The sequence below is a fragment of the Numida meleagris genome, chromosome 8, assembly GCF_002078875.1.
Source record: "Numida meleagris isolate 19003 breed g44 Domestic line chromosome 8, NumMel1.0, whole genome shotgun sequence".
In the NCBI taxonomy this organism is placed as follows: domain Eukaryota; kingdom Metazoa; phylum Chordata; class Aves; order Galliformes; family Numididae; genus Numida; species Numida meleagris.
The window spans coordinates 3,501,325-3,516,979 of NC_034416.1; the positions used below are offsets into that span (position 1 = coordinate 3,501,325).

A 15,655-nucleotide genomic window follows, 5' to 3' on the forward strand; every position below is an offset into this window, starting at 1 on the left:
GAGAAGAAATGGAACACAGACCAGTCACCCCAGTTTGGTAATACAGGTATCTATTTTATTAAAAAAAGTTACAAACAGGTGGACCGTAGGGTTGTCTTACAAAATGACAAGAATGATTTCTACTGGAAAAAACTTTTCTTTTTTTTTTTTTTTACAAAGCATTATAGGTAATTGTTCCGTTTTTGCACTTGTTATTCCAGATTTCACCTATCACTGATAAAGATACAGTACATTAGATACATGATGTTAGGTTACATTTGTATTTGTAGAGCCCTACTGCAGTGATTTGAACAACTCCTAAACAGATGCCATAGTAAAGACGATACATATTTCATTTATTAGCCTCTTACTCTAATAAGCAACTTCACATGCAATCTATTGAGGAAGCCTAAAATAACTTTTGGTCCCTTTTCCCCCCAAAGTGTGCTGAAGCAACCATCTCTCGTCCTCCCAGTCCTGTCACTCTAAGCTAGTTCAAGTTCAAGTTCAAAGGTTTTTCTTTTTTTTTTTTTTTTCTTTTTTCTTCTTTTTTTTTTTTGGCTGAGGTCAATGAAAATGAACGCTGCTCTGATAACTACCCATAGAAATGAACCACTGATTAATATCGACCAACTTTTTTCCCCCTCAGACAAAGGAAAGCTAAGATCTTGATGAGTTACTTTCATTTCCTATCACTTCCTTACAACCTACAAAAAAGATCAACAACCACCACTTTAAAAAAAAAAACCTACTCTGAGTACAAGGTTTGGTTTAATTTTGATATTAAAGTGCAAACCTAAATATTAGCCTCAGCCTGTTTATGAAGTTTGTACGAACAGGGGAAAAAAAAAAAATTTCAAGTAACCCCACAAGAAAATATCAGGTGTTTTGATACCCAAGCAGAAAACCTGGTCTTCTCTTCTTTTCAGGATTCAAATTCAACGTGAATGCAGACTCAGAATCTGTATCCCTGCTAAACGCTGTAAAGTCAGCCTGCGTCATTACCAATAAAACACATTAATGGTGAGTACTGGTGATCCTTTATTGGTTCAAATGCCATCATCCACAATACATTTTGTGAGTTTGAAACTGCTTAACCTCACATATCCATCACTGCTTTTACTGGAGCTTTTCTCGAAGGTATTTAGCTATTACAGGGAAAGAATGTACATTTCTAGAAGCATGTTCAAATGACTAAAGCTGGGCTCCTAAAAACCTAGAACTTTGGTGCAGTAGGTGAGCTGCAGTTATTAAACTTCTGCCAAAAAAAAAAAAAATCATCACACATTTTAAACCACTGCTAGAAAAAGCTCTCATGTATGCAACATGTTAATAAAACTGAACACAACGGTTTCATCTGCTCTTTGTACATTTTCATTCTGCTCTTTATACCTGTGTTATTGTTAAGATTTTCAAGTATTCAGAGAAAATGTTGATCAGGTAAACAATATGGAAGGCAATGGCTGTTTAAAGCACGCTTGCAGTTAGTATCACTGAAACCCGGTGCTTTTCCCCTTGTTACACCAACTTGTCTCTACTATTAAACTTGTTTAATCGGGAAACAAAACTAAAAAGCAATTGGTGACAGTGCAAGAAAAAAACTTTTAACAAATATTGCTTTAAAATATTATTCAGAAAGACAAATATTAGGAACTATAAAATGTAAAGTGATCGTATTTGCATTAGATTTACATGTGCAGAGGTCTACCAGATGTCGCTTGCTGTGCCAGGCAAAGCCGAGCTGCCCCGACCAGGCACGCAGCCCATTGTGAAGGACACATTATCCCTTTTCAAAGGCATCGAGAAGCTACTTGTAAACAAGCAAGTTGAGAAACTCAGTAGACGGAAAAGAGCGCTGCCACGTTTCAATGCTACAACGGTTGGGTTTTTGAGTTTAAAGAAACCCACGACTGCGCAAAAAAAAAAGCATCAGCTGGAGACTTCACATCCCATTCCAAGAGATGCCTAGCGTCAAATCAGACCGGTGACAAACTGTATCACAGCTGCACTTGCCAAGAAAAGGGATACGACATCCATACAACAGAGGAGCCCTCGGTATCTTTTCATGACACTGTCACACGTAAACAAAAAGTCTCAAAGAACGACCGGCTACATCGGAGGAGAAAACCTTGCCAAGAGAAATAAGCACTGATGCGAGGTAATATACAGAAGTAACCATTTGTTTAAGGCTCAATTTACTCTCCATTAAAACTCTCTTTTAAAAGGCATTGAGTAGGTAATACTGAGTTTAAGTATTTAATAAATACAAGTTCAGAAATTGATTAAAGAAATCAATTAAAATATTAAAAATGAACTCTTGCATATTAGCCATTATATGAACTTAGAAAGCTATAAAAGGACTGATAGATAAAGAACAGATTTTAAACTTATGGTAAACATGCTAAGCATTCTGATTAAGGTGTGTGGATCCTGGAGGCCACCAACCTTATGCACTTAGATGTATGGCAATGTGCTGTAATAGAGACAGGTTTACCAAGGCTCAGCTCTGCAACCTGGGCTGAAAGTTCTCCAAAGCAGCATCTGTGCAAGTTTCCTCTGAGTTTTATCTGAAATTTAAACAAAATAAGCAATGAAAATCATATGCAATACATATTCAAAGTGAACACAGCTGCTTTCACAGCATGGAACTAAGCTCCAAAGCAGTACTTTACACAGTGGCATTCTTGAAGTTCTTTTCCTCTAATTCTGGTACCGTAAGAGGCATGCAGGTAACAAGAACCATTCGCTTCCTAACAGCTGCCCCTAAGGGACACTAAACTGTTTTTAAAGATCTCAAACAGCTAAGGGAACTTCGGTTCTCCTCTAGAGTGATGCAGATACTGGGCTTGGTGGCGAGGAGGCCCTAAAGCACTGAGCAACACAAAGCAAAGGCACAGTGTGCAAGCTCTGGGAGCAGGCAGGTGAGCCAGCTGATGGGCTTTTGACATCCGAGCACTCAGCTCCCCTAAATTACTGCCAAGAAAACCCTAAACATTTCTCAAGACAGCTTCACAGCAAGGCAGAACCGTGCGCTGCTGATCTCAATCAAACACAAAAAAGCTTCATCAGCACTGCCCAAGGCATGTCTGTATTTCTGATGTTCGTGGGTTTTGGATGGGGAGGGTCCCGGTACAGTTGGAAAAATATTAAAACCAAACCAAGTCCAAGAGCATTTAGCTTTTGGTAGTGGTGCATGAGACCTGCTTAATACATCTTTCACCTTTGCTTAGAGCGCAGGAGGCAAACCATTTGCAGTGCTGCTCTTCATCCTACCAGGATTCGATCCATCTCAAAACTTCACCTAAACCCAGCACTGTGGCCAGCAAAGAATCACAGGGCACAGTAATAAGAAGCAAGTAACAGCTTCCTCAAAATGCTCTTCCAGCATCCGTGTGTTTGCAAGTCAGGGAACACCCAGTTTAGGTTTTTCATCTTTCCATTTGACCTTATTTACTACAGTTAGCACCACTTAGCACCTGTCTGGCTTTACTTGCCCATGACACTCCTACAGCTCTCTTCCGTGAGCAGGCAGAGGGGGGTGGGGGATGCTAAACAACCTGGTAAGATGCATTTGTCTGTGTCACAGAAGACAGCATGCGTTCAGATTTAATCCCTAAAGGAGTACTCTTCTTTCAGCACTTGGTAATGTCAGTTAGCCACGAACGGAGGGGGTAGAAATCACTAAGCAGGATCAGTCTACCTCAACATTAAGTGTTCTCAATCTGTTCAGTGCCTCTACAGAAGACCTTCAACAACAGGTACTGTATGTCAAAGAAGATGTAAAACATGAAACACTGTCATACTGAAAATTCGAGAGAAATGCTGGAGTGAGCAACAGGGAGCAGCTGCTGGGAATCTCACATCTCTGAATGCAAGAACGAGATGACAGAAGACCACTGCAGCAGCAGGGCAGGGAGGGAAACAAGATGCAAGAACACATATTTTAAAAGGAACTACGGCTTATTCTGAGTATGTATGTGTTCCAGCCTTCATTTCACCAAAGGCTGCCTGGAACAGTAACTCAAAGACACGTTACTCAAAAAATATGGTTAAAGAACCTACGCAATGTCCTACTCGACACCTCAACAGATAGGTGGAGATATCAACCAAACAGACATAAGTGATAACCACCAGTTAAAACTGATACTGAAACAGCCTTAGATGTGACTAGGAGCAGCAAATACACTCACCCCCTCCCTCAAGTTCCTCAAAGATGTAGAAACACAAACCGCCTCCGTGTGCTTCACCCCGAGCTGACTAACTGGTCCACACCAAAGACAGCACCCAGACACTGGCAGCTCACACGCTGCAGAGGTGATGACAGGACAGAGCCACAGCTCAAGTCCGTTTCTTACACACGGGTTTTTAAGACAGCTGTTCTAACTTCCCTGGCTTTATTTTACCTAGGAGGGGCCACTGCTCAAGCAGACGTTTGAGAAGCAGTGCTTGTCCCTTGGATCACAGAACATTTATCTCTACAGAGCAGATTACAGTTATCAGAAGACACCATCAGCAGCTCTCCTAACCTAGAGCACGTAAGACATTAATTACCAGGCGGCAGAGTTAACAAGATCCTACCCGTAACTCAATCAAAGAGCAACGATCGAAGGGGAGCCAGAAATAAGAAAACATCCCAAAAATGTGAGGCTGAAGTGAGAGATATTGGACAGAAGCAGCATCTCCCAGAAGCAAAGAAGTATTTTGATGCTAATGGTTTTATGTGACTTCTTGAGCGCGGAAGAATGAAGAAGAAAGCCATACCACAGGAACTTAGGATCCTCTGTTTTAAGGGATAACAAAGAGATAAGAACACAGATCTTTATTCCAAAGCAAGAGCATGCTCTGCTTAGAAAACTCATCCTAATCAGGCATAGCCTAGAAGGATTCAAAGGGATAACACATGGCCCTGTTCCCTCTCACCTTTAAAACTAAACTTGGCATTTAATGTCATGTTCCAAACTGGCTCGGTTACACAGAAGCTTCTCTTAGAAGTAACCAACTCTAGAAGGACAAATTTCATGGATAACACACCTGGTTTTGTCAGAGTTGAAGACAGCAATGTGCACAAGGTGAACCACTAGTAACCCAACAGCCTGCCTTGACTTTTGGCCCAACACCTTAAGGGATACTCTTATTTGTGAAGCTGTCTTAGAACTTGCTGAAACTGCATTACTATGAGCGGTCCTGGATATTAACCCTGGAGCACTTGTTTTGTATTTTTCTCTGCCCCAATACAAACAGTTTGCTTTCCTTTCAGCAAGCAAACCTTGAACCCGTACAGACGTCTTACACGGTGACAGCAGCCTTTCCTTACTTCACAGAACTAGAGATAAAAATACCGTGCTGTCTTTAGTAAGAGAGTACTAGGGTCATCAGTATCTAAAATTTTACATCCACAAAGCACTTGATAACAATCTCAAAGACAAGCTTTGAGACTTCACTCTCTGACCTTACGCTCAAGATTAAAGAGGATACATAGTCCAAAGCTTCCAGTAATAACCTGTTTTCACTCTTGTCACTCAGACACAAGAAGCTCCTTTGACTTGAGTTACTAACACGGCAGTCAGAACCTAAGCTTTAATCAGTGTAGCTGTCAAGAGAGGCAGTTCTTTCCCCTGAATTTTCAAGTCCTCCTTCATCTCTGCACTTGCCCTTCCAGATTACATCAAGTTGTTTGCAGAGTCAGATGCAGCAGACAACTGCGGGTCTGACAGACCAGCTGGCTGCACAGAGAGGGCCTCTTCCAGCCACAGGGGTTTGAACTGGTGGTGAAACCACACTCACAGCAGCAATGAGGAAAAGAGAGGAGGGAGTCACAGAAGCACCTTGCACAGGACTGAGAGTGCTGCTTTCACGGGAGGAGCTGAGGCACTGACATGGCTGGACAAAAGGCAAGGTGTGGTACAGGAAGATGACCATGCACGGGAAGGGCCTTGCAGAAGAACGAAAGCAATACTCAAGACCAGTGAAGCTTTACTTCAGGGTCCCCTCTGAACACTGTACTCTTGCCACACCTCTTATGAGTCACTGGGAAAGCAGAGTCAGGCCTCGGGAGGCCATTTTATCATGTATCCTCTGCTCAGGAGTCTTTAGATGAAGAACACTTTGTACACGTCCTTGACTAGTACATGTGGGCTTCAAGCCACTCCTCACAGCTCAGGGTATTTCTCTTAAACTTATTCCACTGATAAGACTCTAAGTACATTCAGTTTCTGAACGTTTTTTTTTTCTTAAGCAAGCTCAAATTCTTCTCAGTACAATTAGTGAGAAGCCTGGCAAATATAATTCTATTCAGTTCCAAGGTAATTCACGCTAACATGAAAACAATTCAGATACCAAACGCAATGAAGAATCCCACTGAAACATCACAAAAACATTATGAAGGATACAGTAACATCCAATACACAGCTGACAGTCAAAACAGGTACAGATGAGATCATGAGCTTTGTTGTACTACAAAATTGCTACAAGCAAAGGCAGCGTTCCCTGAAGGAACCTTACAGCAGTGAGGCAACAAGTCCCCGTGACTCAAGTACTCATGTGCAACAGAATCCAGGAGCTTCCAGCTCTTTCGGAGGAAAGCCACCTCCAAAGTTATTCTACTTCATTTCAGACTCCTTGGCACATTTTATCTTACTTAAAGAGTGTGTTTACACGCTTCAGTTAGTTACGACTGTTCAACCAACCTGCTCTGTATGGCCATGACTGAGGTTTTTCTTAACTTCTCTCACTGGACGATGCAAGTTGTACAACACTGATCTTGTTTTTCAGGCAGGGAGGCATAGTTCATTTGCCTGACGATCTCAGCAAACAGTTCATCCACCATTGTTTTGCTCTTGGCTGACGTCTCCATGAAGGGACAGCCCCACTCCTGAGCCAGAGCTCTGCCTTCTGCAGACAACACCTCTCTCTCCGACTCCAGATCCACTTTATTCCCCACTAGGATCAGAGGAACTTTCTCGTATCTCTTCACCCGGACAATCTGGTCCCTCATTGGCTTGATGTCCTGATCAAACAATCCAAGCAGTTAGTACGTGCAAGTAATCATATGAAATCGCTATATAACCACTACAGAAGCACATTTAACCAACCATCACATGCTACTGAATATCGAAAACATTTCCAAGATTTATTAAATTCGTAACCATGTGGATCTAGAACTCACAGGAAGTTCTACACCCACCTTTAATAGATATATTTAATTTTACACAAACTATGCTTACATTTCATAAAATACGGCCATAAAAACACAATCTCAGGGAGCCTTTCAGTTGAGCTGGAGGAAGACACAGTGCAGCTGCTTTGCTTTGAAAATGTTGATTTCAGTTTTCTGAACTGTCTCAAGTCTAATGACAGCAAACCTGTACCACGAGCAATATCACACCACCACACAACCCACTAGGAAGTTTGTGTTTAGTTTACAGCTTGAGAAAGCCAATAATTTAAATAGTCTTCTCACTTGTGGAACGCTTAAAATAATTCACTGTGAACAAGTTTAATCACATGTTAAGTAACCAAATCAGATGCTGCAAGAAGATTGCATTACCTAGAGATGCATTTATTCAAGCCTGAGCTAACATCAGGAGTTTACACTTTCAGGTCTGACTCAGCCTCCTCTGCCCCCTGACTGTTTTAAGTCACTATCAGTGCCAGCCACTAAGTTCTACAAATTCTTGCATAGTTCTGAGACAAAGCAATTAAGCGTTTGAAGTCACTACTGTGTAAAAGAACTGTAGAGTGGTTTACACCTACAGGCTTTGCAGCAAACATGTTGCAGACAGATAAGAAGAACTAAATATTAACAGGGTGGATTACTAACTGCATGGACATTCCTTGAATAGTGGGGAGTCGCTGGTCCCCCAAATATGTGAAAATGAAAGGAGAAGCATCCCAACATCCTTGTTTTCCAAAGGGAGCATGTCTGCAGCTCGTACTTGGCTACAAGGAACCCTCTGCTAAGATAAAACTGAGCCCTCACAGAAGCAGACATCCTGCTTCAGTGGGGGTGTGTGAGGTTTCTCCAAGCTGGAAAACACCCAATTCGTAAACCACCAAAGCCAACACAGCAGTTGCAGAGCCCTGCATTGTATGCAGCACTGCTAAATGCACATTTCCCTTCAAATAAAGCCTCAATCCTAAAGGCAGCTTAGCCCAGTCGCTGGCTGAGACGCTTCCATTTTTCAAGAGTTTTAGTAGCAGGAATGAGATCCAGAGCCACGCGTTATCCCATATGGCTTGCTTCTCTTCAGCACACCACCCACGCTGCGAGAGCACCAAGCTCATGCTGGACAGAAACATGATTTGGGGGGGGGGGGGGGGGGGGGGAAAATAGCAGCTGATTTAGCAAGTCTTAACTGAAGAGCCATAATTCTCTCTTCAAAAGCAGCACGAAGAAAAACGCCTTTTAAGAAGACGGACCCAAAAAAAAAAAAAAAAAAAAAGGAAGTGTTGGTTTTAATATCGAGTGATCTCCTCGCAAAAGGGGATTGCCAAAACATTTCTAACAGGGAAGTGGGAGCGGGGCATTGTTCTCCAGCACTGCGTGGGCCTCCACAATGGAGGCACCCCGAGAAGCACCCGCACAGCGAGCGGGGCCCTGGGCGCGCTCAGCTCGGCTCTCTCAGAGGAAGGCCGAGCCCACACTTCCTGCTGAGCACAGCGCCTTCAGCAGCGCGGGGCTCGGGGTCCCCTCGGCCCGGTTACCTGGAAGGACTGCTGATTGACCAGGCTGTAGACGAGGATGAAGCCCTGCCCGTTTTTGATGTAGAGGTCGCGCATGGAGGCGAACTGCTCGGTGCCCGCCGTGTCCAGGATCTCCAGCACCGATGGGGACGAGTCCACCTCGATCTCTTTGCGGTAGAAGTCCTCGATGGTGGGGTCGTACTTCTCGATGAAGGTCCCGGTGACGAACTGCACCGTCAGGGCGGACTTCCCCACCCCCCCGCTGCCCAGCACCACCACCTTGTACTCCCGCATCGGGCCCCGCTCTCCGCTCCCCCGCCGGGCCCGGGCCTAGGGCAGGCGGCAGCGCGGCCCTCGCATAGCCCCGGCCCGCCTGAGGAGAAGGGCGAGGCCCCGCTGCTCCCGCGCCGGCCTGAAGGGGAGAGACAGCCGTTAGGGCCCGGTGCGGCGCGCTGCGGCCCGGCCCCGCCGCTTACCGCCGCGCCTCACTCCATCGTACCGCGGGAACCGCCCGGCAGCGACCAGCCCCGCCCGGAAGGGTTACGCTGCGGCACCGGAAGCGCGCCCCTCCCCGCCGCTCTGCGCGGGTCACTTCCGGCCGCGATCGTCCCGCCCCTCGGCGTCTGACGTCACCGCGCCGAAAGGGGACGGGTTCGGGCGCGGCACCGAGGCGGTGGGTGCGGGGGGAGGGGGGACGGGTTTGGGTGAGGCACCGAGGCGCCCCGCTCGCCGCACGGGGGACCGCTTTGCGTGTTGCACCGTGGAACCGCCCCGAGATGGCGGCGGCGGAGGGGAGCTCGGGGCCGGGCCTCGCGTCGGGGCGGTGCCGCCCCGGGGCCGCGTGCGGTCGCCGTGGCGCCGAGCTGCCCTTGAGCCGCGGCACAAAGAGCTGTGCCCCGGGGCGCCGTGCCCGGCTGCGGCTCCCGCTGGGCTGCGGGCGCCAGGGGTCAGCAGGGGAGCTCCGCGCCCAGCCCGGGAGGCAGTCTGGCCGCCGTGCGGCTGTGTGCATGAAGAGCGTTATTTGTTCGCTGGCCGAGAGCTGCCGTCCGGTTCGAACCGCGACACAATGGGCGACAAACAGGGAGGGAGGGAGAAAAGGGGAAAGGGAGGATGAGGGTTACAATAATGAGATTACACGGTCACTTAGGTTCCTTGTGTGCGTGTCTTTGTGGCGCTGCCGCTCCTTTGTGCGACGGGTGGAGGAATGAAGCGGGGCTGGGGCAAAGAGGCAGCGCTGGGCAGGCCCGAGGGAAAAGAAAGGCGTGTGGAGGCAATGGGGCTTGGATTCTTCCTCCGGGTCCAATAATCGAGATCAGCTTGGGGTCTCTGGAATTTTACTTCCCAGCTCGTAGCACTTGATGCTTTACGTGTTATGTCTGTACGAAAGGTCGAGGTCGACGTGCACGCTGTTGCTCGTTATCCTTAAAGCGAGTTGTTCCCTAGGTTGGTGCACGGGGCTGTGTCACTGGGCTGTGTCACTGGGCTGTGTCACCGGGCCGTACGCTGCCATGGTCTGGAGCCACAAAGATTGCTGGTGATGCTCCAGATAAGAATGGCTGCTGCTGCTGTCAGTGGCCAAGCCCTGTGCCACGCGGTCACCTCCAGCCAGCAGTGCCCTTCTGCTGCTCCCGTGCTGTCCTCACCTCGCCATACCTCTGAGGTGCAGCACTCCTGGGCTTATGGCCTGGTTTAATCTCCACCGCTGCTATTTCCCCAGCTCCTGGCAAGGAGAACGACGCAGGGCTCGGCCCACGGGAGGGTTCGTGCTCCCTCAGCAAAACAAACCTAAATGAGCATCTGGGCAGGATCTGATTCCTGCTCTGTGCTGTTGACGTACTCAGCTGCGCCGTGCCATGCCCACGGCCAGCAACAATAAAGCAGGGGGTTATTAAATTAACCTGCTAAGACACAGATCCTGCAGGGATGTTCGGGGAACGGACAGATGGCACGAGCAAGGGCCAGGACTAATTGCAATCCCCATTTCACGAACGGGAGAGGCAGCTCCTGCACAGCACCGCGTCCTGCAGGGAGCTGGAGGGCAGCGCCCTGCCCTGTCCTGAAGTCCAGAGAGAAGCAGCCCAGGCTCTGGAGGGGGGGAGAGTGCCCGGAGCACCTCTCATGGCAGGGGTACCGCTACGTCCTCACCAGACAAAGCGCGAGCAGTGCCCAGCTGCTGCCGCTGCCTCTGCAGGATGCAATTACTCCGACCACAGGCGGCTGTGACTCACTGCCTCTGCCTGAGCTCTGCACCAGGCCCTTCTGCCAGCGAGCCTGCAGCAGGTGGCTGAGCGGAGGCTGATCCAGCAGGGATAGCCAGGATTTCACCTAAATTACTCTCTAGCTGAGTACATAATATGTGTGAATATAAGCACAAGAAGCTTAAGACCTTGTGTCATTTCTTCACCAACCCCATAATCATAAAAACGGCTTTCTGTTTCAGCTCTTTCAGAGTACGATGAGATATGTCTTAGGGGCTGGGCGTGTTCACCTGGCTGAGCCTCCTAATTCTGGGCTTTTGCAGCAGCACTACCTGCAGAGATACTTTTCTTCTTTGCCAGCTTCTCCAGCCAACATGGAGATGACTCAGAGGCAAGTTCTGAGGACTTTCCTCCAAAATTTCTTGTTTCTCTTAGGCTGCTTTTACCTATCACTTTGCTTGCACCTTAAGAAAAGAGATTTCTCCAAAGTAATTACTGGTTCTGGGGATGCACTGTGTTACAGATGGCACAAGGAGGTAACTGGGATTTCTGAGGACAATCCCAGTCCCGCTTGCCTCCCCAGATCCCCCGCACCCCTTGCGATGGCAGCGTGGCTCGCTCTCACTAGCACCAGCTTCCACCAACTTCCCCAAAGCTGATGGGATGGGGATGGCCTCAGACTTTCCCGTGGCAAATCACCAACACATGTGACAGCCTCTCTCTTTCTTTCATAGAGAGGCTTCCAGCTAGCACTGTCATGGAGTAAAGCTGGAAATATGCCTCTCTAGGGCTCAAAAGCCTGAAGGCAATAGCGAACAAATAAACCAAACTTGTTGTTTCAAACCCTAACTGAAAAGAAAGGTGGAGGAAGGTAAACATACTGTCAAGATATATTGAAGACTTGTGAAAATAAAGCAATTTGAAACTGACACCTAAGAGAAGAGTGCTTGCAAAATACCATGGGTTTCCCTTTTTTAATCATATTCCCGCAGCAATTACATTTCAAATGCTACAGCAGTGTGCAAACTTGTGCATGAAATGCAATAGCAGAATGAAGCAGCTAACAATCAATTAGAGTGAAACTCTCTGATTTATTCCCATTTGCAGGGAGAAAAAAAAAACTAAAATTCAACCCAAATGGGGATGTGGGAAAACACTGCATGCCGTGCCCCATTCCTGTGCACTCTCCTTCACACTCACCGCTTTTTTTCCAGCCACAGCTGAGGATATGCACGTGCAGCAAAGTGAGCAGAGAGTTCTTGTGCGTGTCGCTGGGTCAGCACACTGCATGTGACTCTCTGGAAGGAGGAGGCAGGGAACGGGCTGGGATGTAAGCTTCTCTTTCCCATCCTCCAGTCCTCATGAAGAAGAGACATCTTTCTTCATGCAGTCCCAAGGGATGGAGGAGGTTCAGGCTGGGTATTAGGTTCTTTGCTGAGAGGATGGTCAGGCGTGGAACAGTCTCCCCAAGGAAGCGGTTGTGGCACCGAGTCGGTGGGATTTGAGAAGTGTTTGGACAATGCTCTCAGACGCGGGGCTTGAATTTTGGGTGGTCCTGTGTGGGGCCAGACACGGGACTAGATAATCCTGATGGGTCCCTTCCAACTCAGGATATTATATGATTCTATGACTCTAAGTGTATTGGCAGAGCTGCAAGCAATGTCCAGACAGACAGAGATTCTCCCCAGACGGCATTTGCAAAAGCTAACAAAACTGCCTGCGAAGTGAGAACGCAGCAATCTCATTACAAGACGCTTTATCAGCCTTCCTGGCAAGGGAGGGCGATGGCGCCGAGCTGTGCCTCCTCCTTGCCAAAACTGTCAGCTCCCCTGGAAGCTGCACCTGCCTGCCTGGAGACAAGCCAGGCAACAGCCAGGAGCTGCACGGTGCCCTGACAGCAACTGCCTGGAGATCTAGTGGCACCCGATGTGGGGAGGTGGGCCAGCAGGCCCCAGAGCCCCTGGCCTCAGAACTGCTTGCCAAACCAAGGGTCCTCAGAGCCATGTTGCTCCCAGAGCTTGGCCTGGAGCCTTGGGCTTGAAGATGGGGAAGCTCCTTGAAGCCTCACTGGAGAATTCAAATGGGATGGAGTTGCAAAGCAGCTCATTTCTTGTCTTAAAAAACAGAATTAGTATTTGCCAGCCAGGATGAAAAGCAGCAGGGACCATCGAGATGCTCAGTGGGACTCGCTGCGCTGCTGAGGGCTCACCAGGTCTCTGTCGTAGCTGTCCGTGTCAGTCTTTTGTTGTGCACTTTATGAACTTGCTCGAGTTCATTTTGAGGATAAAAGCCAGTGGTCCAAGCCCAGCTGTGTCCCTGCCCTCAGCAGCGAGGGGCTGCTGGCTGCTCCAGTTCTGCAGAGCAGCGCTTCGGCATCTCAAAGAATTCCCTAATTCGCACAGTCTGGAGAAGATCAAACCGCGGGCTGATGAAAGCGAACATGCTCTGGCAGGGCCAGCACTCCCCCTCAGCCTCCAGTGCAGCCAGCTGCCTGGCTGACCCTGCAGGTGGACAGGCAGACGAAGCCCTGCAGGAAAACAGCCGTGGTCAGGGGCCCACAGGCACCGTGCTGTTGGCAGCCCCCAGGTGAGCCCGGGCACCAGGGAAAGGATCCTCTCACCTCTGTGCTGCAGCAGACCTAGAAGCAGGTGCAGATCTTAAACCCCTGTCCCTGCTTGGGCTGAGCCCCTTCTCCTGCCCCAGCACACTCGCATTTCCCTCGTCCCAGTGGGGCCCATCTGCTAGTACAGCTGGACGGCCCAGGAGGTTTGGGGATACAGATCTGAGATGCTGGGCTCATCCTTCTGCATGGACTGGGAGCTCTCCGTGATGTGGCACACCTGCCTCATCCCCAAGGCTTTTCTCATCTCCTGCTTTTCCTTTTTTTTTTCCCCCAGTATTTACTCCCATGTTAAATTCTTCTCCATTCTCTTACCATTTTGCAAGTCTCTTGCTTTTTCTTTCTTTTTTTTTTTTTTTTTTCCTGTGGAGGGTTTCTAATCCCTCTGTATCTAGACTTCATACCTTGCACCACCACTATGCTCTGATCATTTAAACATGAGCTCTTTCCACATTATACCTGTTTGACATAAATTCATGCATGTTCTCTTGGAAGAAAATTATCCTCTATTATCCAGTGCTTTGCAGTGAATGGGAATGGACATCACACCACGAAGAGCGGCAGCAGCTCCAGTAGCAATTAGAGGTGCATAAAAGGCAATTAGTGGCTTAGCTTTGAGTTTGGTTCCAGTATCCACTGATGCCTTGTTGCCCAACCTCTGCAACCTGGCTGAAGCTGCTGGTCAGTGGGATGGGGTGAAGGGATTTTGTCCCTGTGTGCCTCCTAAGTGGATGGAAAATATAAGCTTCCATCAGGCAGATCTCTGCCCTGGGCTAGGTCCATTCCTGAGGAGTTCGGGGAAGTTTTGGGAGCGTGCTGAGGTTGCTTTTGCAGCCACAACTTGTTGCCTGCTTTTTTTCAAAAAGTACAGCCTAGTGAGCACGCACATGGGAACCTGGGAGGCTTCTCTTGCTGCTGCCAGCATGCCCTGATCTGGCCCAGCCACTTGCACATGGGGGACACATGGTCCCATACTTGCCTAGCTGTCCACTTGCAGCCAGCAGGACTGAGGTGGCACCAGCAGGAAGGGACACAGGGGACTGCCATGTCCCCACACTGGACAAGAGGAGCAGAGCTGCCTCCCCAGCCCCAGGCCAGCACTGCCAGGAGCCTTACAGCAGGCCCAGGTGGGAGGGACGCTCCCTCATTTTGTGTCCTCATGGTGCAGAGCGATAATGCTGCAAATAGGAAAACCTTCCTGCCTGATCACCCCAGCACAGAGGTTGGAAGAGGCAGTGTGGGCTGGAGCAGCCCTGTTCCCTCTGCTCCTGCCCTGCAGCGCTGTGCCAGGATTGGGCTGCCTAGTGGTGGGTGTTCGTGACTCATTATCTCTGTTTGCATCCTGATGACACATTTATTGTCAGCAGGATGGGCCTCCTGCCAGCCCAGCAGCCTTGCAGGAGGGAGGGAGGGAGGCTGGCTCTGCCAGGGCCAGGCGCAGCCAGCCAAGGAGGCAGCAAGTACCTTCACCTCCTGCAGCACCCATTGTGCCCCAGCCACCGGGCTGGCAGCGGTGGGGCCATGGTGACAAACACCTTTAAAACATTCTTTGTTAAGTGAGAAATCCGACTCTGCTTCCCCCGTACCAAGTCTTAATACAGTTCAGACCTAAATACAGCACTAATGCAAAAGCTTAAAGGATTTCCCATAATTGAGCAAAGCTGGCAGAGGGGCAAGAGCATGGGAGGATGATTGCAGTCCACTTTCTCCCCAGCGTGGCCCATGCTGTCCAAATCCAGCTACAGCCCCACCCTCAGAGTGGGAATTAAAAAGTCTTCCAGGGACTCATCCTCACCAGGAGAGACAGCCCAAAGCATGGCCAGGTGGGTGCTGCTGCCTCTTGTTCAGCTCAGCTGTGCAGGAGCGAGGGCACAGAGTGATGCGCACAGGGCCAGCTGCTTTACAAGGGGTCAGCCCCTGCAATTAGCTGCCCTGCTTTAGGCAGGCTCTTAAATTCCCCACTCCAAGCTTTGGCACAAGCTGGGTGACCCCGTTTGAATGATGCAATCAATTTAATACTCACAGTAGCCTCTGCAGCTGCATGGAGGAGGAGTGCCCTTGGCAGCTCGGATGTGCTAATGCAGAGTGAGCAGGGCTGGTCCATCCTGGATAAGCCTCGAGTCCGAAGTCATCATCGGCATCCCCTGGCCCCTCCAAGTCCCCCAGCCTGCCCCAC

At 48.8% G+C, this 15,655-nt stretch overlaps 1 protein-coding gene across 2 annotated transcripts; it reads right to left on the bottom strand.

Moving 5' to 3' along the window:
* RAP2C (RAP2C, member of RAS oncogene family) lies at window positions 124-9,279 on the bottom strand. 2 transcript variants are annotated; one of them, XM_021406184.1, is made up of 4 exons: window positions 9,161-9,279; window positions 8,683-9,073; window positions 6,666-6,985; window positions 124-2,546 (listed from the first exon to the last, which is right to left on the bottom strand). In XM_021406184.1, exons 2-3 carry the CDS (start codon window positions 8,953-8,955, stop codon window positions 6,707-6,709), a joined length of 552 nt encoding a protein of 183 aa, XP_021261859.1. In that variant the 5' UTR covers window positions 8,956-9,073; window positions 9,161-9,279; the 3' UTR covers window positions 124-2,546; window positions 6,666-6,706. The 2 variants fall into 2 exon arrangements, with proteins under 2 accessions (XP_021261859.1, XP_021261858.1); XM_021406183.1 differs by having other exon boundaries at window positions 8,683-9,218.